The sequence below is a fragment of the Stylophora pistillata genome, chromosome 13 (genome assembly GCF_964205215.1).
Source record: "Stylophora pistillata chromosome 13, jaStyPist1.2, whole genome shotgun sequence".
Classification (NCBI taxonomy): Eukaryota; Metazoa; Cnidaria; class Anthozoa; order Scleractinia; family Pocilloporidae; genus Stylophora; species Stylophora pistillata.
The window spans coordinates 19,071,643-19,097,211 of NC_142531.1; the positions used below are offsets into that span (position 1 = coordinate 19,071,643).

A 25,569-nucleotide genomic window follows, 5' to 3' on the forward strand; every position below is an offset into this window, starting at 1 on the left:
AGTGAACATGGAATAAGTTCTCTGTGGCTTAACTATAAGACTCTTTAGAGGGACTCACATTAACTTTGGTGACAATAAATATATGAAGTTCATATATTTTTCAGGTCTGATTTTCGCTATTGCCTAAATAGCGCTCTCTACTGTGAAGATCGTTCATCATACGTATCTAATACCGCAGTTCAAAATATATGAACTTCATATATTCATTGTATCTGATTTATCATCACGGCTTTATTACGAATCAACTTAACGGCCTGCTCCCAGTTGGCTTGTTAGCTCAATTGGTAGAGCGCTGCACTAGTATCGCAGAGGTCAGTGGTTCGAATCCCGTACAGGCCTGATTTTTTTTCAGGTCTTATTTTCGCTATTGCATTAGTAGCGCTCTCTACTGCGAGGATCGTGCATCTTACGTTACATTAACTTTCTCCATACAATATCACTCCTTAGCACACATGAGAATTAAGGAAATGATCACCAACCTAGAAAGATCTTAAGTTAACGTTTTAAACAAATTCTCCTTGTCAGCCCCTCAGGAAATGTTTAGAGAACAGTATGGAGAATATGTATGCTGATGTTAGAGGATAAAGCGTTAAATATAGTTTTGCCCTCCTCACCACTCTTCCCTCCTACATCCCTCGCCACAGCCGACTATCAAAAGCTCGTCCCCAGTTTTTCTCGGGTTTATTATGACCAAAATGGCGGAGTGTTGTAGTTATCCGAAGTACACAAGGCTTTAAATTAAAAGAGGGTTGTATGTAATTCTAAGAAATGGAAAATTACCACGTGTTAGAGCTTATTGGAGAGGGTTCTTTTGGAAAAGTTTACAAAGGGCGCAAGAAATACAGTGGTCAGGTAAGGGTTGTGAAAGAAAGAAGAGCTGAATGTTTAGAATAATTTGACGGCGGGAAAACTGTCAAAATTATTACATTTTGCACGGGAATTGGGTTCTCTTCGTGAAGTTCCTCACAGCTGATATAATAATAATAATAATAATAATAATAATAATAATAATAATAATAATAATAATAATAATAATAATAATAATAAAAGTCTTAAGCACTCTAAACAACAAACGTGTTTAGTTACAATCATATGAACTCAGCAAGTATAAAACTAATGAACTAACTAAATTACTAACTGACTAACTAATAAGAGAACAAACATCTATGAACAAAAGTCCTCTTGGAACGTTCAGTTCTGACAAGCGGGAGAATATAATTATGGCGCCTCTTACGTAGCGTAACCATTGGTCGCTCTGATGGCAAAAGGTCATCTAAAGCTGTTGTCCTTTTGCCAGGATATACTGATATTTGCCAGGATCATACTGATATACTGCATCACTACAAACAGTGATTAAAATCTAAATGCATGTTCAGCTGAAGATACATAGCAGAAGAAACTAGGGAATATCACAGCTAAATCAAAAATGCTTTACTATCTGCAAAGTACCTGTCTGTAGTTCTCTCTCTAAGAATATACTGGGAAGGAAAAGGTGCAATTGCACTTGCTGGAAACATTTTTGCAGTTGTTTGGTTCTTGTAATGGATTGGAATACCATGGAACACAACAAGAATGCTGGAGATGTAATTTGCATTGACCTATTGGTTAAAATCAAGTAACTTGGAGTCCGCTGCTTTTCATAAATCTACAATTTAAAAACTTTGTGCATGCATTCAATTGTTTTTAATAAGTTCTATGAATTTAACTTTCAGGTTGTGGCTTTGAAATTCATTCCAAAAGTTGGCAGGTCAGAAAAAGAGCTGAAAAATTTACAGAGAGAAATTGACATTATGAGGAACTTAGAACATGAAAACATCATCAAATTACTGGATTCCTTTGAAACACCCAAAGAGGTACATTCAAGGAGAAATACCTAGAGCTACTAGTGAAAAGTACCTTAATTTTTAACAAACAAATTCCATGTTGGCATGCATCTCAGTTCAGGACTATATCTTATTTCTTACATACTGAGATTTCATGTCACTGATTGGATAAACAATGTATTTTCACAGTCCTTTGCTTCCAATCTTTGAAATGTGTTGGTCAGTAGCAAAAATAGTATTAAATAAAAGCATTATACCATGGAAAGTGCTAAGACAAGTTTAATTTACTTGTTGCGATGGATAAAAAAACCCACTTGTTTGCTGCGCCCAGTCGCTAATTTTTTTGATACATCGCAACTTGTGGATGAAAATCATTTGTGTGCTTTTTCCTTGGAATAATCCCTATGAAAATCATAGATAAGGTTAAGATGTAGTAAGAACAAAAAAGTTGCACACAAGGCGCATTTTGACATCTTCTGTGATCTATTATAAACTGTACAGACCCATTTATTTGCTTTCTATGATAAGAAAGCAAAAGGCTGTAAATGGTGACATCATCTATGCATCTGTCCTTCATAGATCACCGGTAAGAACCAATCAAAATGTGTGTAAGAATTCAGCTTATTAAATCACAAAAATTTTCTTCTTGTCACATTTTAAGATTCCAAAGAGCAACCTAACCTTTCAAAAGCTGTCCTTAGATTTTAATTTGGAGTGTTACCATAGCAAGGTAACCAAAATGTAAACTGCATGATGTCCCACAGTTTGCCTGGTAACTCGAATGTGGGGAAGAAAATTACATTTTATGGATAGTTGTAGCACTGGTTGATGTCCAAAAATGGTTGATGTCCAAAATGTAAACTGCATGATGTCCCACAGTTTGCCAGGTAACTTGAACGTGGGGAAGAAAATTACATTTTATGGATAGTTGTAGCACTGGTTGTCAGGCTCTTTATTTTCATTTATCTCTTGCTCTGGTTTGAATCAAAATTTCGCAAAACTGGTTTGAATCAATTTGGTCTAAATAGTTTCAGTGTAGTCATATTGGGAACTAAGCAATTTTCAAAATTTTAGCATCCTTAGTTTAATTTAAGCACATTAATTTTAGTGACAATCTTTGAAAGGTTTGAGTTGCTCTTTGGAATCTTATACACATGATTTCATTGTACACTTTTCAATGGCAGCAATAAAAATTATTTGGTTTATTGGCCATACTTCTCCCTCAACTTTTTCTTCACTAGAGCTTGTACTTTCTTTTAGACCAATGCTAATAAGCCATGATGATTTCAGTTTTTTAATGTGTATTAAATTATTCAGGTATGTGTTGTAACAGAGTATGCTGAAGGAGAATTATTCCAAGTACTGGAAGATGATGGTTCTCTTCCAGAAGAACAGGTTTGTGATGAGTGTCGTTTCCCTTTGGTTCATTTTAATAAGATATTAAAGTCATTGGAATATTTTTTCTGATGTGCTGGTAGGACTTGGGATAAGTCATATGACTGTCAATGTGCTTTTGTTTTTGTTGCCTTCACCATTAATGATTTCTTCCCCTCCCACACACCCACTCCTGATGCGCATGGTTTCTTTCTTTTATTGAGTTTGCAGTAAAATGCTGGTAATAACAGTCATCCTGCCATATATGTAACTGCTAGAATCGATATTAATGTGTGATGATGCATAAACAACCATTTCCACACTCAAGTGCATGACTATGTGGTAATAAAACAAATGGGAAATGTTGTTGTTAGGTGCACCCTGGAATAAAAAACTAAGAGTGGTAGGAACTCATCTCAAAAAATGCAGCAATCGCATTGCTTTGAGTTACACCCAAAAAAGAAAAAATGGGTCCATCAGGTTGTATCAGTTAAATCAAAACTTGCACCAATCAGATTGCTTAGAGATACACCAAAAACAGACCACTCTTTATGCTTATATAGAGTCTTTTTAATTTTTTAAAAAAAATAACTCAAAAATAATTGTTACTTTTAATAGTGGGGGTGGTGTTAATATAATTCCAAGTGATGAATGGCCGAAAAAAAGATAAAAGTGTTGAATGGCCAAAAAAAGAGAGGGGTGTGTTCCACATCTGGTATATAACAGCATAACAAAGGGGTGAGCTTTAAACCCTTTACACCTGAACATCAGTATGCATATTCTCTATACTCTCTCTATACATTTCATTTGGTAATGACAAGGAGAATTTTCCTGACAATAAAAGCAATCTTAGGTTGGCAACCATTTCTTATATTCTCATGATCTTGATCAATGATTCAGCAGTGTTACTGTATGGAGAAGTTAGCTGCTGGTCTCTTATAGGGTTTGAAGGGCTTGAAGTGTGGGGTCTACCAAGCTTTGAGACTCAGTATGGTTCATTAGCCCATTTAAGGCCAGCCTGGGATGTCCAGTGCTAAATGCAAGATTTTGTTCAACACCCCAATTATATAAATTTCATTCTGAAGAGAGTTAACATCTATTCTTACTGGTTAATTTATGCAACATTGAACTGCTTTTTCACTTAAATGAATCAATCAAATCTTATGCTCTTTAAAAACTGAATAGTTTGAATTGAGAGTTTATAAAATAATTAAATGTTAGAAAATGTTGTTTTACCACGATTGGCAGTGATGTTGCAAACTGATTAACCAATTCAAATGCCATTGTCAATCAGACTACAGACAATGCTGCACTTGTCAATGTATCAGGCATTGTGTCACGCACTGAAAGAATTGTTGTATTTGACATTGATATTGTGGTAAAAAACAAGTTGACAGTGGTGTAGCATGGCCTGTACTCATATTTGTGGTGGATTCACTTGGCTTTGCCTCATATGTCCACAACATTTTGACCACAGTGATGATATCGTTGTCGAAAAGAGTACAGACCATGCTTATAATCACCATTGATTTGTTAACTCTACCATGCCAAAGATAATTTTCATAATCCTTGAATTTTTTTTTCAGGTGAGAAAGATAGCATGTCAGCTAGTGAAGGCCTTGTACTATCTACACTCTCATAGGATTCTTCACAGGGATATGAAACCACAAAATATTCTTCTTGGAAAAGGTGGTGTGGTGAAACTTTGTGATTTTGGGTATGTTGACAAGAATTAACATTCTATGGGAAGCCAATTAACATGATCAGACATTCACTGAGTTTGTGCTCAAATATTTGAGGTGTTGCTGGATCAGAAGCTGCTTCTACCTCAAAACTTCCTTGTTCCAAATGCTGACTCTCCTAATTGATAAACATTCATTTGGCAGAACTAAACTGATATAATTGAACCAGGAGTATTGGAAATTTTCCTTTCAGTTTTCAACTTCAAAAACAACAATCATGACTTTAACTCCATTTTGCAACTTGTTGATAAATGTAATACAGATCTTACATACTTAGTCAGATTGTAAACATTATTTGGGTAGTGTTTTGAAAAGGAAAAAAAAAAACAATTTAAGCTTGTCAAGCCAAGTTTAAAAATTTTTTCCCACAGGGATCAACGAATGCTTTTCATTCCACAAATTTATTTGTGTTTTTCTCGTTGCCATGTTCCCACCAATAACATAGCTCCATTTTCTGCCTTTAAAAGCACACACAACCCACAATTCCTTTATTTGCTCTGACAAAGGGCTAACGCTTGAAACGTTAGCTTTTGTAATCGTTATGGTGGCCAATTTACCATTTCAACTTTGTTGATATATCCAAATTAAAAATTTTATAGTTTGTTACATAAGTATAAGGATTAAAGGTCTACTCTTTCAACCACTTTCAGATTTGCCAGAGCAATGAGTATCAACACCCTTGTACTGACATCAATTAAGGCAAGTTATAAAACTCCTGTAACTAGTAAGATTGGATGGATCATTCACCTTTATAGCTGCCGTACATGTCTTCATGAATAAGCTTAGAGAACTGGGCATTGTGTCAAGATAACATCCTCTAGATGATTAGTCTATCAATTCTCTTCATGAATATGTTTATCACATTTGTGGGCAATGGATCTTTGCTAACTTTACAAATATGTTTAATTCCACCCACTTCTCTTTCATCAATGTTGCTGCTTTACTGACAGTAAAGTGAAAGTGAAAGTGAAAGTGAAAAAGTGAAAGTGAATGATTCGATACCTTAATAGCAACATAGGCTGAATTTCTAAGGTCTACAGTGTTACTAAGGTTAAGATTGGACGTCAGCATTATCAGGTGCCTCTGGCAGCCGCTTTTGTCCATGTAATGACCTCACCTTTCCCCCCCACACATCCCACCCCAGGGGAGGACATCCATCACACAGTAATTTCGTGCATGGGAAATTAACATCTCCTACCCCTAACCCTGCAGGAGATGGGACCTCCATTTATTCGTCCTTATCTGAGAAGACTAGAATATCTATCCATTTCTTGATATTATAGAAAGGTAGCAAATTCTCCTCAGTTATTTTAAGACCACGAGTATTGGTTCAGCCGGGGCTCGAACCCTCGACCTCCCGCACAACACAATCTGGCGCTCTAACCAATTGAGCTAACCAGGAGGCGGTCAGTACAATTTGCTTATACAAGTAGAAAAAAGATAGTAACAAAAAAAAGTTCAAAAACTTGGCCATCTTTACTAGTAACTAAGTCAAAAGCATGATTACCCTGACACCACTGACTGTTCCCCTTCTTCTGGTAGGGAACGCCATTATACATGTCTCCTGAGTTGGTTCAAGAGAAACCTTATGATCACAACTCTGACCTCTGGTTTGTACTTTTATAGTTTAATCACACCTTCAATAATTTCTCTGTTGTGGTATAAATATATCCCTAGATGAAATTTGGCCTTTACTTCCCAGTAAATAATCATATTTTTTGTCCAAATATTATTGATAGTCACAGAAATGATAGTCTCAAACTTCTGTTGAGGAATGGTACTAGCTAAATGCTATTTTTAAATATGCACTTTGATAACTTGTTTTCTAGATTTAATTACCAATTATTCCACGAGCGCGCGTTGGATATGAGATGATAGATAGCCAACGAGGCGCGTAGCGCCGAGTTGGCTATAATCATCTCATATCCAACAAGCGCGAGTGGAATAATTGTTTTATTAAAAAAGTTAAATTAAATTAAATTTTATTCAATTTTTAGCTCCCTTTTAATTTTAATCTGACACGTACGCTTGCCATATTTGTAGATTATGGTATATTGGCTGATATACCATAATGGCTAAGCCAATAAAATGTCTTGAATTGCATTATCCAATGATCTAGTTTTTAATAATATAAAATATACCGTTCATATATTTTGAAATATTAGTACTGGTATACCTCATTCAAAAACCGTGTAAAACTTTTCACCCCTCCATATTTTCTAGGTCAGTTGGATGTATTTTATATGAACTGTTTGTTGGAACACCACCATTTTATACCAACAGTATCTTTCAGCTTGTGAACCTAATCTGCCGTGTAAGTGTCATAATGTTGATATTAAGTGATATGAAAGGTTTTTAAAGTAATTTTCTTCTCGATTCAAAGTCTTTATGTATTTTTATATGTACCCAGTCTAATGAGTAAATGTTTGAACTTTGATTAGGACACTGTTAAGTGGCCAGAGAATATGAGCCCTGATTTTCAGGTTGGTGAATTTGCTCAGTTATATATTAGATATTTTCTTTGAGTAGACAGCTTTTAAGGGTTTGTTAACCTATAGCTATGGATGGAGGAGTGTTAACCTATAGATATAGTTGGAGGTCATGGTGAACTGTAATACAGATTAAAATAAGTCACTGATACAATCTCTGACTGGAGTGCATTTACCTAGCTAGCCAGCCACCATATTGCATTTCATGTACATGTACCTTCTAGAGAATGCATAAAATAGCATTTTAGAGCCTCTACATTAAAAGAATGATATGGAGTGTGTCCTAAGAACCTGGGTGGAAGCTCTTGACTTGTTAGCTATCTACTTGATGTAGCTAGCCATCATGATCTACTCCCTGACTTACTGAGAATGCTGAGTCACATGGCCTACCACACCCAATCCCCTGCCTGCACACCTTTCTCTTCCAGTTACAATGCAAGCAAAAACAGTAACTTATAATAAGGAATGGTATTTCTTTATCCAAATACTTAAAAGCATCCATTGCTATTTTAAAGTTGTTTTTTTCTTTTAATCAAACTTTCTCAATTTTTTTCAGAGTTTTCTCCAAGGCCTCCTCACTAAAGAACCCAACAAAAGGCTTTCATGGCCTTATTTACTCAGACATCCATTTGTAGCAGATGGAATAAATGGTTAGTTTAGGTGATGGTGTTTGGTTTTTGTCACCATATTTTTTAAACCTGGGATTGCTTGTTCAAACAGTGATTTGCAGTCTTCATGATGATTAAAAAAATCTTTACCATTGCATCTGTATCAACTGTGTCAAAAATTTAGTTGCCTTGCAACTACCACTGTCATGTTATGCAGTGTTGTCTTAGACTTTATGAGCCAATCTCAGAAAGTTTCATAGGAACATTTCTCATAAATTATTGGTGCCTTTGCAGATCAGCAAATGTAACCATTATACCACAACATTGTGCAAAACTGAGGTTGACTGTTAAGATAGTGACTTGTTTCTGAAAGTAAAAATTGACCATTTACTTTCAAATTAGTATTATTGTGACAGTCTGTTCCAAGATTCTGGTTGCTCTGGAAACCAAAACAGTTACATTGTACAGTGTGGCTTATGGTTTATGAGGTAATCTCCCTCAGTTATACTACAGCGTTTCCTATAAAGTTGTTTGTGAAGGCCTGAGTCATGGTTTCCAGATAAACAGATGTGTCTCCGATACAATGAATATATGAAGTTCATATATTCATATATTCATAGGACATGAAATCAGATATGTCTCCGTAAGTAAATTTCTTGTAAGAACATTTTTGGAAAATCAACATTTTTCTGTGTTTTGGTCTTTTGTCAGAAGCTGAACTGGAAAGATTCAGTACCTCAGAGATGTTTGAGAAGCTTGGAAATTCAGCAAGCAATGTCAGTAAAACTTTTAAGACTAAAGGAAAAACTCATGAAAGCAAGACAAAGGTTTGTGGGGTAAAACTTGTTTGTTTGCACAATTACATTTTAATGTTGTTTTAATAATTTTTTTCTGTAAAATAACCTAATATGCAGAAAGATGGTGGTACAGGAGAGGTGCGTCCATCATGGATAAGAAAGCTTCAACAGCAACAGGAAGGGACGCAACAAACTAAACAAAAAGGAAATGAGCCAAAACAAGACAACAAAGAGAAAGGGAGACAAGAATCAAAAAAGAAAGCTCAGAGCAACATACCAAAGAAGAAGAAGCCTCCTTTAGTGAAGGAAACAGAAACAAAAATAGTGTCAAGTTCCAAAGAGTCTAAAGACAAGGAAAAAAGCACTGAAGAAAAAGCTGTTGATGGTGAGAACATTTTAGTCTTTGTTTTTTTGTTTTTTTTGACTGATACTTGTCATAATGACTTTGTCCTAGAGATGCTATTGATCATCAAAAACTGATCTGCACCAATGGCAGATGATTTGCATAGTTTTTTTGTAATTATAGAGCATTTTCCTTGACTTCAAAAGGTGTGAAAAAAAGATCACCTTGCAACATAAAAGGATACCAAAAAACTTCTAATGGTAGATCACAAATTACAGAAATACTAAAGAGAATTTTTGAATTGCAATGAAAAACAAACGGGAAAGACAATTAATCACAGATTTGAACGTGTCTGTGTAGATGATTGGGAGGTGAAGCTGGATGACAGGCCTGTTACCACTGACAGAGTAGGACATGAAATCAGTGATGATTATGACAGAGAGGTATCAGTCATTGAACAAGTCTTAGCTGCGGCAGTGAAGAGACGGGAGGAAAAGAGCAAGACTGGCCATGGAGAACAGGTGAACCGTAAATTAAACCAAGTTTAACAACTGTATCGCTAAGTGGAGGTTGAGTGCCTGAAACATCCAGGAGCTTCCACTATCGACAGCCAGCTCCTAGATGGAGACTTATTCCATGGCTGGTAAATCCTGGCAACCCAGCCTTGAGCCCCCCACACAGAAAAGGGAAACGGGCACCCGTCACACTGGATGAATAGTGGAAAGAGGAAGGGAATGGGTGGGGAAAAACTACTTGGGAACGCTGCAAGTATACACTCAAAGCACACGCAAGAACGCCTCAAACGAAGAGCACATGAAATTCCGATGCATGCACATATGCAAAAATACTGCTGACTACTAGAGAACGCTGATGTCCTTTGTATTGTATTGTAATCTTTATTTAGACACGATCAATTCATCAGCCTATAAAAATACATATCACATATGCTAAGATATTTAAAATTAAAACTACATACTATAACACTAAAGCTGTTTTCCGTGAATGCCGTGCGTTAGACTTTAAAAATGTCATTGATCTTACGTTTAAATAACCCCAGAGACTCTGTGTTCCTTATATCGCGTGGTAAACTGTTCCATAATGTGGCGCCATTGTAGCTAAAGCTTTTTCTGTAATAATTAGTGCGCAGTAGTGGAACATTAAGCTTATTTTCAGAGTCCCTGAGGTCATAAGCAGAGTCACGCCACGTAAACTTTGAATATAGATACCTTGGAGCTAGCCCGTGCAGACATCTCAACATCATGGTGGCTTTATGGATTTCCTGCTGGCGTGCAAGATTTTTCCACCCTAAAAACTCGAGGAGCTCAGTTGCATCAGCATCATAGTTAGAGAATGTCAACACACGGGCTGCTCTATTCTGCAATTTCTGCAGTTTGTCTCGTAGCGTTTTCCCACAGCTACCCTAAACAATGTCACAATAATCAAAGTGAGGTTTTACTAAAGCTTGGTAGATGAGATGTAAGGTTGATGCTGGGATCAGGTGCCTAATTCGCTTTAGGGCCCCGATACCAGAGGCGATCTTTTTCGTTAGTTTTTCGATGTGACTATGCCAATCGAGTTGTTGACTCCATTAAATTGCATTTAAATATTTTTCTCACAAACTCACCTAACTCAAAATACCAGTAGTTAAAATTGTACTATAGAGTTGTTAGCATTATCACTTTTTTCTGGATGATATTAATAATGATTTTGTAAGGAGAAAAGTTTCATAAATCACTCCTGGGACTTAACCCTTTGATCCCCCAGAGTGACTAGCATCTAATTTCTCCTTACAATATCACCCCTGAATCAAACATTAAGGTCATGAGAGTAAAGGAAATGATCACCAACTAAAGAAGCTTTTGATTGTTAAACAAATTCTCCTTGTCAGCACCTTAGGAAATGTATAGAGAACAGTATGGAGAATATGCATACTGATGCAAGGGTGTAAAGGGTTAGGGGTTGAATATTTACTATTTTTTTTTCCTTTTAATTAGGAGGACCTTGATAGTGAAGAGGAATGGGACTACCTTGTGGAACTGACTGACAAGATTGTGACAAGCAGTTCTCAAAAAGACAGCAGTGAAGAAGATAATAAGATTCCCGAGAAACTTATGACTGACTCAGCTTTTATCGATAAAGTTCAGAGTTCATTAGAGACTGTGGCAGTTCAAGTCTTAGATGGCCTGCTGGAGGGAGCATCTCGTTTTCGACAAATTCTCAGAGTGTTAAGGAGTCTGTTGATAACTGCTTGGTAAGTGGCGCTTGCCTTTGTTTTCTTTCTTTCTTTCTCTTTAGTTAAGCAACCGCTAAACTATGTTTAATTAACCAGCCTGAAATATCTCTAAGTCAACTGACATTCTTTTAACAAGTTGTCTGTTTCACATTAAAAATTTCAGCACACCAGAAGTTAAGGTTAAATTTTCAAGCTCTGTTGGTATCCCTGAAGACAGTCTCATTCTCTTGGTACAGTTGCTTAGAAAATCTGGTCTTTCTCAGGTAAACATAAGATAATGTAATAATTATACACAATTATACACTTAAACACACTTAATGTTGTCAGGGTGTTATGAGGTTAGGGGGAAGAGTGGGAGGTTTTTTTTTTTTTTTTACCTCAGTTCATAAACCAACTTACACACATTATTTTACGAAAAGTAGGGGGTCCTAAAAGCGAGGCAGCCGTTTCTTTAGTTGTGGGTCGGCACTTAAAGGAAAACCTTGCTGTTCACAATTTATTTTCTTTATTCATGGATATTATCCCATAAAATTTGAAAGAAACTTCTTGTTTTGACTCATTGTAGCAACCTTGGGTAGTGCAGGTTATTGTGGATTTACTGAATTTGATGGCAGCTTACCTAAGGAGCTGCATTCTTTTGAGCAGTGACTCGCTGAAAGAAAGGTGAAGTAATTAGAGTTGACATTGTGTTTTTGCTCTTGGTATACTCATAACTTTATAAAATTAATGTAGATTAAGGGGAATAAGATTTAATGGAATACTATTCGGTCTGTTATCGTTGTCATTATTATCACATGACCCATCCAGCCCCGCCCGCGCAATTCCGTAGAAAACCAAAGTGAAAGCTGACGTGAGCAGGGCCAGACAGGTTGACCTGAGCTGGCCCGGGAAAAGTCGCCCGGCCCTGCTGCCCTCACGTCGCTTTGTGGCAGAAACTTAAAGGAGAACAAAAGTGGGGATAAATTTTTTGGTTTTCAAGGAGTTTTTTTGTGCTTGTGTGGTTGCGTGTGCCCTTCTATTGCGTCCTAGTCAGGTTGACAATTTTCGACACTTAGTGGTCATACGATAAAATGCTTATTGACTGAGTTTGGCCCGGCCGGACGGGAAAATATTTGGCTCTCGGTCGTGAAGCACTCTGCGCTCGGTCCATACGTCGTTACCGCGAGCCAAATATTTTCCCGTCCGGCCCTCCCAGTTAGTTAATGAGCACATAGTATCATCCTATTTAGTGGAAGTCCAAGTTATCAATCACGAGAATGATCAGGGGTGTAGCTAAGATTTTCAAAAAACTTCTTATGTGTAATCTAGATTGGTTTATACTGCTGCTCTAACTTTAGTGTCAGCAGGTTCATATTCACGCGGCGATAGACTTCCAAATATAGTAGTTACTGAGCCGATATGCTATGTTTTCCTTAATTTTAATGTTAATTCTGCGTGTTACAACCCTGTTCCCTTTAGTTCAGCCATTTTGAGCCATGGAAAGCAGCTTATGGGTGTTTTACCAACACTGACGCAGCATAGCCAGGACAAAGAACTCACGTTACGACAGGCGGCCTTAGAGGTGTGTTCCATATCATGTCCTAAATTATTGAAGTACAGTGGTGTTGGCTGCGGGGGAAAAGAAAGTGGTATTTCATGTATTCCAGGAGATTCTTGGCTCTCTATCCTTACCTTCGTGCACCGCCTCAAAAGTGAAAAATGTTTGTTTTACAATAAAATGATCCTCTGAGTAGATGGGATGGAGTATTTTTTTCAATAGAGTATAGAAAGAAATCGGAAATTGCATTGGTTTTACTTTACTTCGCCAATCTGATTCAAAGCTTAACATGTCTTCTCTCGTGTAAACAGTGTGTTCAGTATCTATGTGATGTGGTAGACAAGCATGATGATGCGGTACCTGAGGAGTTCTACGACAATCTTATTACCTGTGATATAAAGAGTGTTGATTGCCTCATTTCTGCACTTTATGTGGATCCAAGTGCCATACAAAGACTCAAAGGTACAATGTAGGGATAGCTCTATTGGAGCAATTTTCATTGAGAGTCGAAAGTAAGCGTCAGTTTTGTATCACTTCGCAACGTGATTGGTCCAGAAATCTTGCGCCAATCTCTTGACCAATCAGCTAATCGAGATTGGTCACCTGCATTTTCCCGCCATGAGTAGTTTGCTTGTTTTTACTTTTAATTCTCGTTGGATTTTCATGATATTCTCCTTTTTCATAGCCTGCAGAGCAGGCGTTCAAGTAACGAAAATTAGACCCACCTCCTAATTTTTCGCCTCGCTCCATTTTTCGCGCGGTCTAATTTTCGTTACTTGAACGCCTGCTCTGCAGGTTACCTTTTTCTCTGATAGGCTGTTGTAATCACCATGGTTTTTGTTTTATTATTCAATCTAAAAGTGCCTATCAGGTTTCAGAGATACAGTGGACTAAATTTTTGTCCAGAGCGCATTCCGATCTGGTGCCGTTAAACTAAAACCTAAACAATCACAACGGCCAATCAGAAGAAAGGAAAACATCACAAGGAGCCAGTAAGAATCAAAAGAAAAGCGTGGGAAAACGCGAGAGACCAAGTCGCGTTTGTTTTTCCTTGTGAATCTGATTGGTTGAGAGAATGGCGCGAGTTTTCTTGACCAATCACATAGCGTAGTTAACCAAAGCCAAATCCCTCCCGGATTTCTTTCGACACTCAAGTGAAAACGACTCTTTATAAGACTGGATCGCGAGGTTTTTTTTTTTTTTTTTTCGTCTTGTTCGAGTCATTGTGTTATGTTCTTGCACGAGACACTTTACTATCCCTTTACACTTTTAAGACTACTCATTTTTTTCGAACTAGGTGCAGTTGGAGATTCTGCTGCTGTGAAGGCGACTGTAACGCGCCTCCAAATTGTTGCATTAACGACGTTACTAGCCTTAGTGACTTTGTCAAAGAGTGCAAACGGCAAATCCAACGCAAAAAGAAACTTAGCCAGCTTTATAGCAAAGAAACTACTTCACTCGTCAAATGAAAACTGCATGGATCTTCTACATCAGTTTCTTCACCACAAAGCCTCATCTTTGTTAGTATTGGACTTTCTCGCGGAACTTTGCACGGTGTCGAGGGAATTCAGTCTGCTTCTTACGGGACAAACAAAATGGATAGTTTCATTAACAAAGTGTTTGACAAGTTGCAGTGGAAAGGAAGCTGATTGCGAAGAGACGTTTTCTGTATTACAAATTTTGTGCAGTATGGTAACAAATGCGGAGAATATACCTATCGAGTAAGTGTGACATGTTAGAGCAATTTACAAGTGAGTGTCAAAAGTAGTCCGGGATTGCTTTGTATTTTGCTTTACCTTCCTCTGAGATTGGTCCAGAAAATCGCGCCACTTTCTCAACCAATCAGATGCAAAAATGAAACCAATCATGACTTCATCACCCGCATTTTCCCGCGCTTACTTCATCACCCGCGTTTTCCCTCGCTTACTTCATTACCCGCGTTTTCCCGCGCTTACTTCATTACCCGCGTTTTCCCGCGCTTTAGGCAGTTTGGTCGGTTTTGTTTTGAGTTCATCATTGTATTTTCCTTTCTTCTGACTGACCATTGTGATTAATTTAGTTTTGGTTTTACGAAATTCATTCGAAAAGCGCTTATTGCGGGTTAAAAGTAATCTGGTTTTTACTGCTTTACTTCGCTCTGTAATCTGACTCGTTTAATGACGCATCAACTTTATTTATTGCTGCAGGATTTACGATTGCACAGACCATATTGTCTCCATTTTCACCGAGTCAAGTGTTTTTATGATCGAAGCTCTATCGGCTTTGTTGCTTGCTAGACTTACCAGTTCAGATCCCAAAGTACAGCTTGATCAGAGTGAACAGCTTCTAGACGCCATCGCTACAGCATTAGCAGAAATTCCACAGGTTAGAGGTCAACAGTTTCACTAGTAACTTGCTAAATTCCTCTTAGCTTCAATTTGCTCGCATTCTTCTTTAAAGGCGATTGAGTCAGTAGTAGTGAATGGAGGCCCTATAGTACACAGTCAATCAGAGAAGAAGAGTACGTACCACGTGGTACAAATGAAGCAATCATAAGGTTAGCGTGACAGCGTGTCACCTTGCGCGTCACAAGGTGAGCCTTGCGCGTGATAGCGTCGCACTTGCGTGCCAGTGAGATTGCGTTACATTAAATCGCCATTGGATGTTAATCCGCACATATGATTGGTTCACTTGTATCACATGGTACATAATCCTCTTCCTTGATTGGCTTTTACCAAAGTATCACCCACAGTTTCAGTCAAACGTCTGACACACTAAACCAAAGTTTTCCTTTAGAATCCACAGATGTTGGGTAGAGTCAATGGTGGTCTTCTCGATGGCTTCACACAACTGCTGGAATATTGCCTCACACAGGTATTTAGACGTTTTCTCAGTGTCTTCTTACGTTGTCAGTTGTAACTGTGTGTACTTCAAAAATGTATCTAGAATTTAACTGTTTAAAGTCTCTTCTGTCCCTCTCAACCAATCAGATGCTGGTCCAAATCCGATCACGATTTGGTTGCTTACGTTTCCCGCTTCTCAAGAAGTGCGGCCAATGGGCTGCTATTGGTGTTTGTTGTTGGTCACGCACTCGATGTTCCCCCTTATTTTTATGCGCGACAGTTAAATAAAATTTTCAAACCAGTAAAGCAATCCTTTTGCCAGTTCAGTTGCAAGAATTCGAAGCGAATTTAGAGGTACCACGGGCGGTAATCTTTTACTGGTTACCGCTAGTTAACTTGCATAAATTCCAAGCGATTTTAGAGGTACCACAGGCGGTAAATTTTACTGGTTACCGCTAGTTAACTTGCATAAATTCGAAGCGATTTTAGAGGTGCCACAGGCGGTAATCTTTTACTGGTTACCGCTAGTTAACTTGCATAAATTCGAAGCGATTTTAGAGGTACCACAGGCGGTAATCTTTTACTGGTTACCGCTAGTTAACTTGCATAAATTCCAAGCGATTTTAGAGGTGCCACAGGCGGTAATCTTTTACTGGTTACCGCTAGTTAACTTGCATAAATTCCAAGCGATTTTAGAGGTACCACAGGCGGTAAATTTTACTGGTTACCGCTAGTTAACTTGCATAAATTCCAAGCGATTTTAGAGGTACCACAGGCGGTAATCTTTTACTGGTTACCGCTAGTTAACTTGCATAAATTCCAAGCGATTTTAGAGGTACCACAGGCGGTAATCTTTTACTGGTTACCGCTAGTTAACTTGCATAAATTCCAAGCGATTTTAGAGGTGCCACAGGCGGTAATCTTTTACTGGTTACCGCTAGTTAACTTGCATAAATTCCAAGCGATTTTAGAGGTACCACAGGCGGTAATCTTTTACTGGTTACCGCTAGTTAACTTGCATAAATTCCAAGCGATTTTAGAGGTACCACAGGCGGTAAATTTTACTGGTTACTACCTGAAAAGGAGAGCTCTGTAGCGCACTGTCGTCTTACTCCCTACTGCTAAATCTATTTATTATTTTTTTTTAACTTTAAACGTACAGGATAGTGGGTCTAGGTTGCATTACCAAGTTGTTGAAAGCGGTCTGTGGAACAGTGTATGGTGTGCAGTTGGTCTTGTTCTGAACTCTGGACCAGAAGAATCAATACTTTTGAGGTAAAGGACTTGTCATTATTTATCGCCTGGGAGGGGTGGGAGGGCGCGGAGGATTTTGGGGGATCACATGGTTTTAAGGCGGAACAGAGAAAGGATCAGCCTTCACTGATAGATTTTAAAGGGGGGGGGGAGATAGATAAAATGGGGGATGTTACAGAGCCTTGTTAGGGGGATTGAGATGAGTTTTATTGTGACACAACCAAAATCTCCCGACCCCCCCCCTCCAGGTAATAAATAGCGACCAGCCCCTAAAACCAATAGATTTAAGGAGTTTGAATAGAATAAATTTGAATTTGAATTTAGAATTTTATAATTTTTTTTAAAATGATTTAGGTCAATTAGCATTAGAGAGATATCAAGGTATTATGTTCTCATATGTCATGGAAGTTGATAACAGACGATTCATTGGTTAATTTTCAATTCTTTCTCAGAGATTTGGAAGCTATGCCGGAAGAAGTGGACATCAGAGTGGGTGTTGTGCAGTGGGGAGTAACGTCACCTAATGGCATTGAACATCTCTTACGTGTTTCACATCACCTGTTTACCAAAGTGAGTCTGAGTATCAAGGAAGTATGATGACCTCAACTGTTTTATTGATATTTTGGTTTCTGCGTCAAGAAGAGTTGACATACGCTTCAGTTGGTCAAGACTGAGGTAGATTTATTTTTCTTTATTTAGGTCCCACTCCAAAGTATATTGAAGTTTATTGAACCTCCTTCATATGCAGTATCTTGTTTGACAAGAATGCTTACAACACCGTTTGTGGAGCAGCTTTCGAAACAGTGAGTGTTTCAGCCTTTTCAGGGAATACTCCATTTATGAGAGATGCTATCTGTCTAGTGGGAGGCGCGGTGTTAGTGTCTTGGACTCCCGGTCGAGAGGTCTGGGTTCGATATTTGGCCGGGTTACTGCGTTGTGTTCCTGGGCAAAACACTTCACGCTCACAGTGCCCCTCTTCCCACAGGAGTATTATTGGGTACTGGGAAATTGTCAGAGAAGCCTGATGAAATGCAGGGGGGGAACCTTGCGATGGACTGGCGTCCCATCCAGTGGGGAGTAGAGAGAGAGAGAGAAAGCGGATATTAACAAAATGTTGGGGTAACGCTAAGGAGTCTTTTGTTTTTTGCGTCAACCTCTACCTTTCAAGTTGAAGATCAGTCGCTGTATGATGAAGTTAATTATTATCGCATTATGTTTCAATGCATCGACCTTGTTTTTACCATTCAGTTTAGCTAGTTTTTCGTATGAAAAGAAAGGAGAAGAAGGAGAGGTCCTTCAGGCTTTTATGAGAAAGGTAATATTACATTCGTGAGCGTTGAGTTTCTACTGATCTTACAAATGAGGATATAACAACATTTCGAATTGGATCTCATCTCGAAGATGTGATTGCACCCATGGTTTACTTAGGATTATAGCCATCGTTACTTTTTGCCAACCAGTTAGCCACGCAGTTATTACAGTTATTACAGTGGCAGTCATTACGGCAAAAGTCTTGCCAGTGTAGTTGTATTAACTTCCCCTTGGGGTAGGGCTCTCCCCAGAGTTGAATGTTCGGGAGATTCCCCATCAAAGGAGTATCGTTTTCAGAATGGAGATTTATGACAGGGAGGGAGTACGCAAGTAGGGGTATAAAAAAAGGGTAAGGAAAACTGTCATCGATGTGTTAGGAAAGGCTGTGGTTGTAGATTTATCTTTTGGTTTTCCAAGGCTCTAGGGCAATCAAAACATCAGTAGCTATGGGTGTAAATCTTGCGATTTGATTGGCTAAGAGAGGAAACGAAAGACGCTACAATGTTTTGATGCTTTGTTGTAGCTACAGCACAGGGGAATCATTTTACCATGGGAAGCCTGTTTGGGCCTAAGTCGTACAAAAAGGGGTAACGATTTGGCACGGAGCATCCCCATATCAAAGATTCTAAAGAACCCATTCTTCTCGTGAGAGTAGCACGCACAGTTAACTTCAAATTTTGGCCTTATTCGTTGAGACAAAAAAACGTCCTTTGTAAATGTGATCAGTAGGTGTAACTGATCCTCAACCGGGCGTCTAAGCGCTTTTATGTAACAACAGATGTGCTCCGTGATTCTAAGTAATGACTACCCGATGAAATTCTTTGCAGATCATCAAGATATTCTACTTCCCGTTTGCAGTTGACATAGAGGAACACCTCCTTCACGATGCACTAAGGTGAGCCTGGCCGTTGTAAACATATTTTCTCGTGAGTGTGGTATCTTTGGCTTTGTACTAAAATTCTTTCTCTATGTATTCTTTCGCGCTAGTGTTTTTTACGAATACCGACTAATTCCTAACCTGCTGGAGTTTTCATCAAAGTTTTTGCCTATAGAAGACTTGGAACTTGCTCTGGGTAAGTAAGATATGCGATCTTGTCGTGGCAAAAATTTTGGTGTCAGAAAAGTAGTGAAAAAAACCTAACAGGTCTGATGGGGGCAGAGGGGGGTGGGGAGGGGGAGCCAACGCCCAAGGCCCTGTCCAGTTTTTGGAGAAAATGAAGTTACTGTAAGGAAAAGTGACATGTTAATCACAGCAAGCAGTGAAAGGATTTTAAATATTTCACTGATATTGGCTAGTCACTGGGAAAAAACCTAACAACATAGCTAGAGGTCTAATATATTACGTCCTGAGATATACAGAGCAAAACTTTCCGAAAGAAACAGTGATTTTATTCGTAGCTTATTCCTGTTGATTCGTTTCTTTATTCCGTGTGTATTTTCAGGTCTGATCGCCAGGTTGGTTCTTAGTGATGAGATCTTTGTAACACAACTGGCAAGAGATGTCACAAACCAAAAGGTAAAGAAAGGGGAAAAAACTGATGAAACCTAGAACTTCCACTCTCTCTGAACTCGACATGTTAAAAAAAAAATCAGCTCTGTCACGAAGCCTAGGGAAACAAACGAACGAACCTGCTCTATGAGTAAAGAAAGGAATGTGAGATTTTTCTCATTTTAAGCGGATTGTTGAAGTAATCAATATTCTAGCTGACTTATTTTCTGACCTGATGCTGTTCACATATATTACCGTTTATTTAAAATGTTTGGTTAAATTGAGGATAATTTCGGTTGCCGTTTTGCCCAACAACGGCTTAACCATGTCTTAACCCTTCAACCCCCTATGCATGAGTGACTAGTATCTAATTTCTCCCAACGGTATATCTTCTGAATCAAACATTAAGGTCATGAGAATAAGGGAAACGATCACCAATTAAAGAAGCTCTAGATTAATTGATAAATTCTCCTTATAAGCGCTATAGGAAATGTATAGAGAACAGTATGGGGAACCTTCCTTCTAATCTGGGTTTTTTAACCACCTTTTCTGACCTAATGAACAAGTTTGAGTGGATAACTTTTTTATTTTACTTGAGGTTGAACCTTTCCTAGCTTCACTGATGTCAGCGGAAAACTCTGTCACTCTCTTGAATGACGTCATTGCGATTCTGAGTCATGTATCTCGAAGTTCTTCGGAGTATGTTTCCATGGTTACACGGGTCTTGCAAGGTGATCGAGGTAAGGTGGAATGTGACGGAATTATTGAAATTATAGGATATTTTCTATTTTGAGCAAACTCAATTGAAGCCGAGTTTCCCTTTCAGAGTCATATGAGCCGCTGTTCAATTTGCTCACACACACGAGTTCGGCTGTCAGTGCGAACGCTTGTGGCATGTTGGGTAATATACTAAAACACTCTGCAGTTTTTTATCCTGTTCTTCAAAGGTAAGAGTCGATGACCCAGATTGGGAAAGGTAATTTGGGAATTGAAGTCTTCTGCAATTATCATTAGAGCTTTCCTTTTACTCTGTGAAATTTTTAACAATTTTGTTGAACAACGGATGAGGTCGACTGCACCATTTAGGAGCTCATTTTGAATGTTATTACGATATAACAAGGGGCCAGTGACGACTTAAGTAACTAACGTAAACAAGTTGACTTAAATCGCGGGAAAACGCGGATGACCATGTCGCGATTGGTTTCACTTCTGCATGTGATTGATCGAAAGAATGGTGCAATTTCATACGACTTATCATCGTGAAGGAAAAACGTAGCAATTCAGGACTTCTCTCGACACAGTTTATTATCTCAGCCTTTTTAAGGGAGGCTCCGAAACAAACATTTTGAATTTCCATTTCGAGAACTACTCCCTCTTTACTGAGTTATTTCACATTACTTTCTTCCTTTGCAGAACGAATTTGTTGTCAACTTTAATCAGCTGTCTGAAGAGTGATGACGCCAATGTTCGAAAGGTGATCTGCTGCAGCTTTCCTTGATCTCTATTGTCGGATGGGGTCAGAGTTTGGAGAACTGGGCGGCACATATCTACCCAGACTTTTAATAATTACCTTTACCCTCGGGCTTCACACAAACGGGTTGTCTGTCTTTGAACCGTTTATATAAGAATGTGACAGAATTCTTTCTCAGTTTCTGTGAATTGGACCTGTTTCTCAATTTTTCTTTGGGGTTTTTTTTTTTTTTTTAAGGATTAGAGGACACATTTGGAAAATCAGAAGGAAATTTGTTGTCATCTTTCGTGGTCCCTAATTAATACATTATTGTTTTTAAGAGCGCTCGATTGTTTTGGTGGCATATCAAGAAATTGGTGTAAACAGTTTTTGATTAGAACCGAATCTGCTGCCTAATGGAGCTTAATCTTTGAAAATTTGCACTGAATTTTTCCAACAACAACAACAACAAATTAAAGCATTACTGTAAATCGGCCACCGTAAAGAATTACTTAAGCTGACGTTTTGAGTGTTACCCCTTCGTCAGAGCAAATCTACACCTTTAGAAACTCCTTATGGTGGCCAGTTTACATAATCTACTCAGTTGATAACACCAAATCATCTTGCTATACCCTCCACCAACGCAGCACCACAATTTCTAAAGAAATTCCACCCCCCCAAAGTATCACTCTTGCTCGTTTAATACTCCTTATCCTTGACTTCCCAGGCCGCCAGTTTTGCTGTAGGAAACGCAGCATGTCATAGTGACTTACTTTACACCGCTCTGAGCCCAGCTGTGCCTTTTTTGGTTGACTTACTTACGGACTTGGTCGCAAGAACTCGAGCCAATGTAGCAGGTCAGAATCTTGCAAAGCTGTTGATCGGTTCGTCAGCAGTGTCATATAATACATGACATGAGTTATAAAACTAGAGCAATTTCCAATTGTTTGGCCACACTCTTTCCATTTGTTCCACACCGCAACTATTTTTTTTTTATTGACCAGGCCATGCGACAAGGCAGAAGCTTATGACCTAGTTCAGGGTTATAAGCTTCTGGACAAGGTTATATGCAAAGTGTAGTATTGAACCTTGTGGCGATGGGCCATTTGCTGAATTTCATTACTGAAGAGTCGATATAACCGCTGGTAGGTATCTGTTATGATGCTCTCGCCGTCATAAGGAAATGACGGATGGGACTCCGCCCCCCTCCCCAGCATCTTGTTTCCATGAAGAGTCCTTGTTGATCTTCGTATATCCTGACGCAGAGAATTGTTTTTATTGATCTCGTTGAGTGATTTGTTTGTATTCCACGTAGGAGCTCTAGGTAATTTGGTGAGACATTCGCCATCGCTCTATCAACAGTTAATCAAGACACAAGCACCACATGGGTAAGGGAATTGTTACTTTTAAAACTTCTGCAGTTCTCCCCTACTATTAGGTTTGAATTCTTGTTTTTTTAAGTAAATAACTTGAACAATGCCGATCACCTCGAAGATATCTCACTTACTGAGATCTCGTTTCAGTGTTCTCGACATGGCTTGCAATGACGGACACGCCGAGCCTCAGGATGCAGCCTTGAAGACTCTAAGACTTTTCTGTAGAAATCCTCGGTGCAGACAGGTTTGTTAGTTTGTTTAGTCATAAACGTGTGCTCTCAATCTTATTTATCAATATTTGTTTTTGACCTGCCCTTTACTGGATCTCCTTAGCTTGAGAGTTTTTTTTTTTTTCCGAGGAATCGTCATCGCGTTACCTCGGAGAGGCACCCCGGACTACCAATCGGTGTCCATGTCGTAGCCGAGTTATAATTTTGTATTCCTGGGAAAGACTCTTTATCCTCATCAAACATCTCTCGAACCGTCAGCAAAACAGGACGAAATCTAACGGGGGGGGCGGTTGGTTTGGGATACGTAAGCTGAGATACAACTAGCATCCCGACAACCTCGTTCCCGGGGTCTCTCTTCTTCTTGTAGCCCCTACCCACCCCTTTCTCTCGCTTTTCCAGCTTGATTGATTTAGTGATTTATCGATTGACCAGCTGTGACACTGAAACTGCTATTTTGCACAGGTCCTTGTATCTCTTGGTATTCAACAACGACTTCTCAGGTTTCTGGAAAGATCCCGAATGTCTGGGGCCTGCAGTCAGCAATCTAGCGTTTCTTCAGTTCCCAGTACCGCGCGGACTAATGATAGTGTAGTGTCTGAACACTGTGTTCGCATACTGAACAAGCTAAAAACACGAGGAAGCGACGCGTAAGAAAACTTAAAAGAGTGTAGAACCATCACTACCATGATGAAGGCTGCGGAGACCTGAATTGTTGAAGTAAAAATGTAGAGCAGCGTTTGACAAAAAGGATTGAACACACTCTTACTTTCAAGAGTGACATAGGCAACTTACAACTTGCTCTGGTCATTGGGGTGTTTTGCGAATGAGTGTCGTAAAATCGAGGCTAGGATCATAACAACAGCAGAACGATATGACAAGGGGCCAGTAATGGATATTCCGAACTAGAATGAGCGAAACTGCGTAAAGCGCCGATAAGCGTGAGTGTCGAAAATGCGACATGTCTTGGTTTTTACATATGGACTGGTCGATGGGAACATACAAATTCTCTAAACCAATCACAGAGCATATTCATGCATATCCAACGAAATCCTTGTTTACTGTTAACACTCTACCTAACAAAGACTTTCTTTACGCACAGAAGGGTGGAAATTCTTTCAGTGAAAAACTAGCCATGGGAGGGACGGACTTTTATTGACAAGCAACTACAGTTAACCCATCGGTTATCACGTGAGAGGCATAAGGTATGACAGGAGAGATGTAAGGGTACTAGGTGACATACGTAAGGTTATCACAAAATCATGCATGTTTGCGTTGAACGCAGAAAGAAATCACTGGGCCTGCTGCTCTTTGGCCATTGCGTTGAGGGGATTATCAGAAGTGCGGATGTGAAAAATCTATCGTTATTTCACAATTTCAACACAATAGAGTAACTCATCAGCTGAACGGAGTTCTCTTGATACAGCATCAAATTCTCTGAAATGTATTTCAAGAAAATTTAAAGCAGTCAGAAAGGATAATTATAAATCAGATCCTGGAAGCCAAGGGTTAGAAGATCGATGAATGGGTAATGCTTGGCTGTTTAGTTCTGGCCAGCGGCTGTATTTCTTCAGATTGGATTACGACCTGGAAGGTTAAAGCTAAAGACGACGTCGCACACAGTTATTCAGATGTTTGTCATTTTTCTTGGCGGCCAACGACGGTAGGGAGTTCATTGAATCTCTGGGAACGCAAATTTGGACAGAGATGCCATTTCTCACAATCGGACTCAAAGGAAAATACTGTATATATTAAAAACTGTATGTTTACTGTTCGCTAAATTAACAGAAGTTATTTATGACTTAATAGTTTTATTTCATTGACAAATGCAAGAGTTGACTCTCACGTCCGTGTAGGAACAATCGTCATTCAAAAATAGATTTTATTTTGTCAGGTCAACTTTTTGAGGACAGGTGTTGAAATGTATGTCACGCGGAAAAATAAAGTGTACAACAACAAAGAACTAGTTGATTGATGTATAATTTAAATTTCATTTTTCAAGCCACCCATTACGCTCAAAATTTTCATATGAAAGAAAATATAATGGTTCCGGGAAAATTTTGGCTCTTTTCTCCGGCAGACAACAATAGCTTTCTCACTCTAAAGGCTCAGCTTCAGATGGCATATTGTCCCTTCCGCAGCTCAGAAACCTAAATCTACTTAACCTTAAGCAAGTTATTTGGAGTTTTGGTTGATATATTGTGCTGGTAAATCCCTGAATTTTGATTTCTTAAAGGGGATTAGTCGCTTCACTTGTCTGATAGGTAGTATATTTGAAATCATAGGTGATTTAAATGGATGAAATAAACTTTTTAGTTACAATTTCTTCCATTCGAATTTTTCGAATAGCGTATTCAATTCGTCAAAAGAAGAGTAAAAAGAAGGAAAATATGAATACCGAAAGCCAACAAAGTTTCCTAATTGGATTGTGAGTTTAAATCTAATAAAATGACAGCTCCCCTTATCGTGTTAATTCAACCCATCACCAATGTCACGTGACGACATAGCAGCTACACCAAGTTTCGGGTTCGCCTTTGTGTTTCATGTGCGTGTGGTAGTACTCTTGTGTCGGCTTCGGTCATCTTTTTTTTTTTAACAAAAGAATGCTCTAATAGCTGTTCCACCTTCCAGCAGAAGACAACATACAAAAAAAATTGTACAATTTTTAAAACATCGAGTGGAACATGACGTTTT

General features: G+C 38.7%; 1 protein-coding gene across 2 annotated transcripts; it reads left to right on the forward strand.

The window, feature by feature from the left end:
• The first annotated feature begins 679 nt into the window (after window positions 1-679).
• On the forward strand, window positions 680-24,774 carry LOC111336868 (serine/threonine-protein kinase 36). Of its 2 annotated transcripts, none has more exons than XM_088743429.1 (34): window positions 680-852; window positions 1,713-1,853; window positions 3,141-3,218; window positions 4,784-4,914; window positions 5,590-5,638; window positions 6,482-6,549; window positions 7,163-7,253; window positions 7,381-7,422; window positions 7,985-8,078; window positions 8,748-8,863; window positions 8,951-9,218; window positions 9,537-9,697; window positions 11,171-11,427; window positions 11,573-11,672; window positions 11,975-12,072; window positions 12,868-12,970; window positions 13,258-13,408; window positions 14,244-14,667; window positions 15,133-15,310; window positions 15,722-15,799; window positions 16,931-17,043; window positions 17,475-17,592; window positions 17,722-17,825; window positions 18,271-18,337; window positions 19,161-19,228; window positions 19,321-19,406; window positions 19,776-19,849; window positions 20,421-20,562; window positions 20,649-20,769; window positions 21,236-21,296; window positions 22,000-22,129; window positions 22,588-22,660; window positions 22,796-22,892; window positions 23,341-24,774. In XM_088743429.1, exons 1-34 carry the CDS (start codon window positions 769-771, stop codon window positions 23,527-23,529), a joined length of 4,155 nt encoding a protein of 1,384 aa, XP_088599555.1. In that variant the 5' UTR covers window positions 680-768; the 3' UTR covers window positions 23,530-24,774. The 2 variants fall into 2 exon arrangements, with proteins under 2 accessions (XP_088599555.1, XP_088599554.1); XM_088743428.1 differs by having other exon boundaries at window positions 8,748-8,872; window positions 23,341-23,671.
• Window positions 24,775-25,569: the final 795 nt, after the last annotated feature.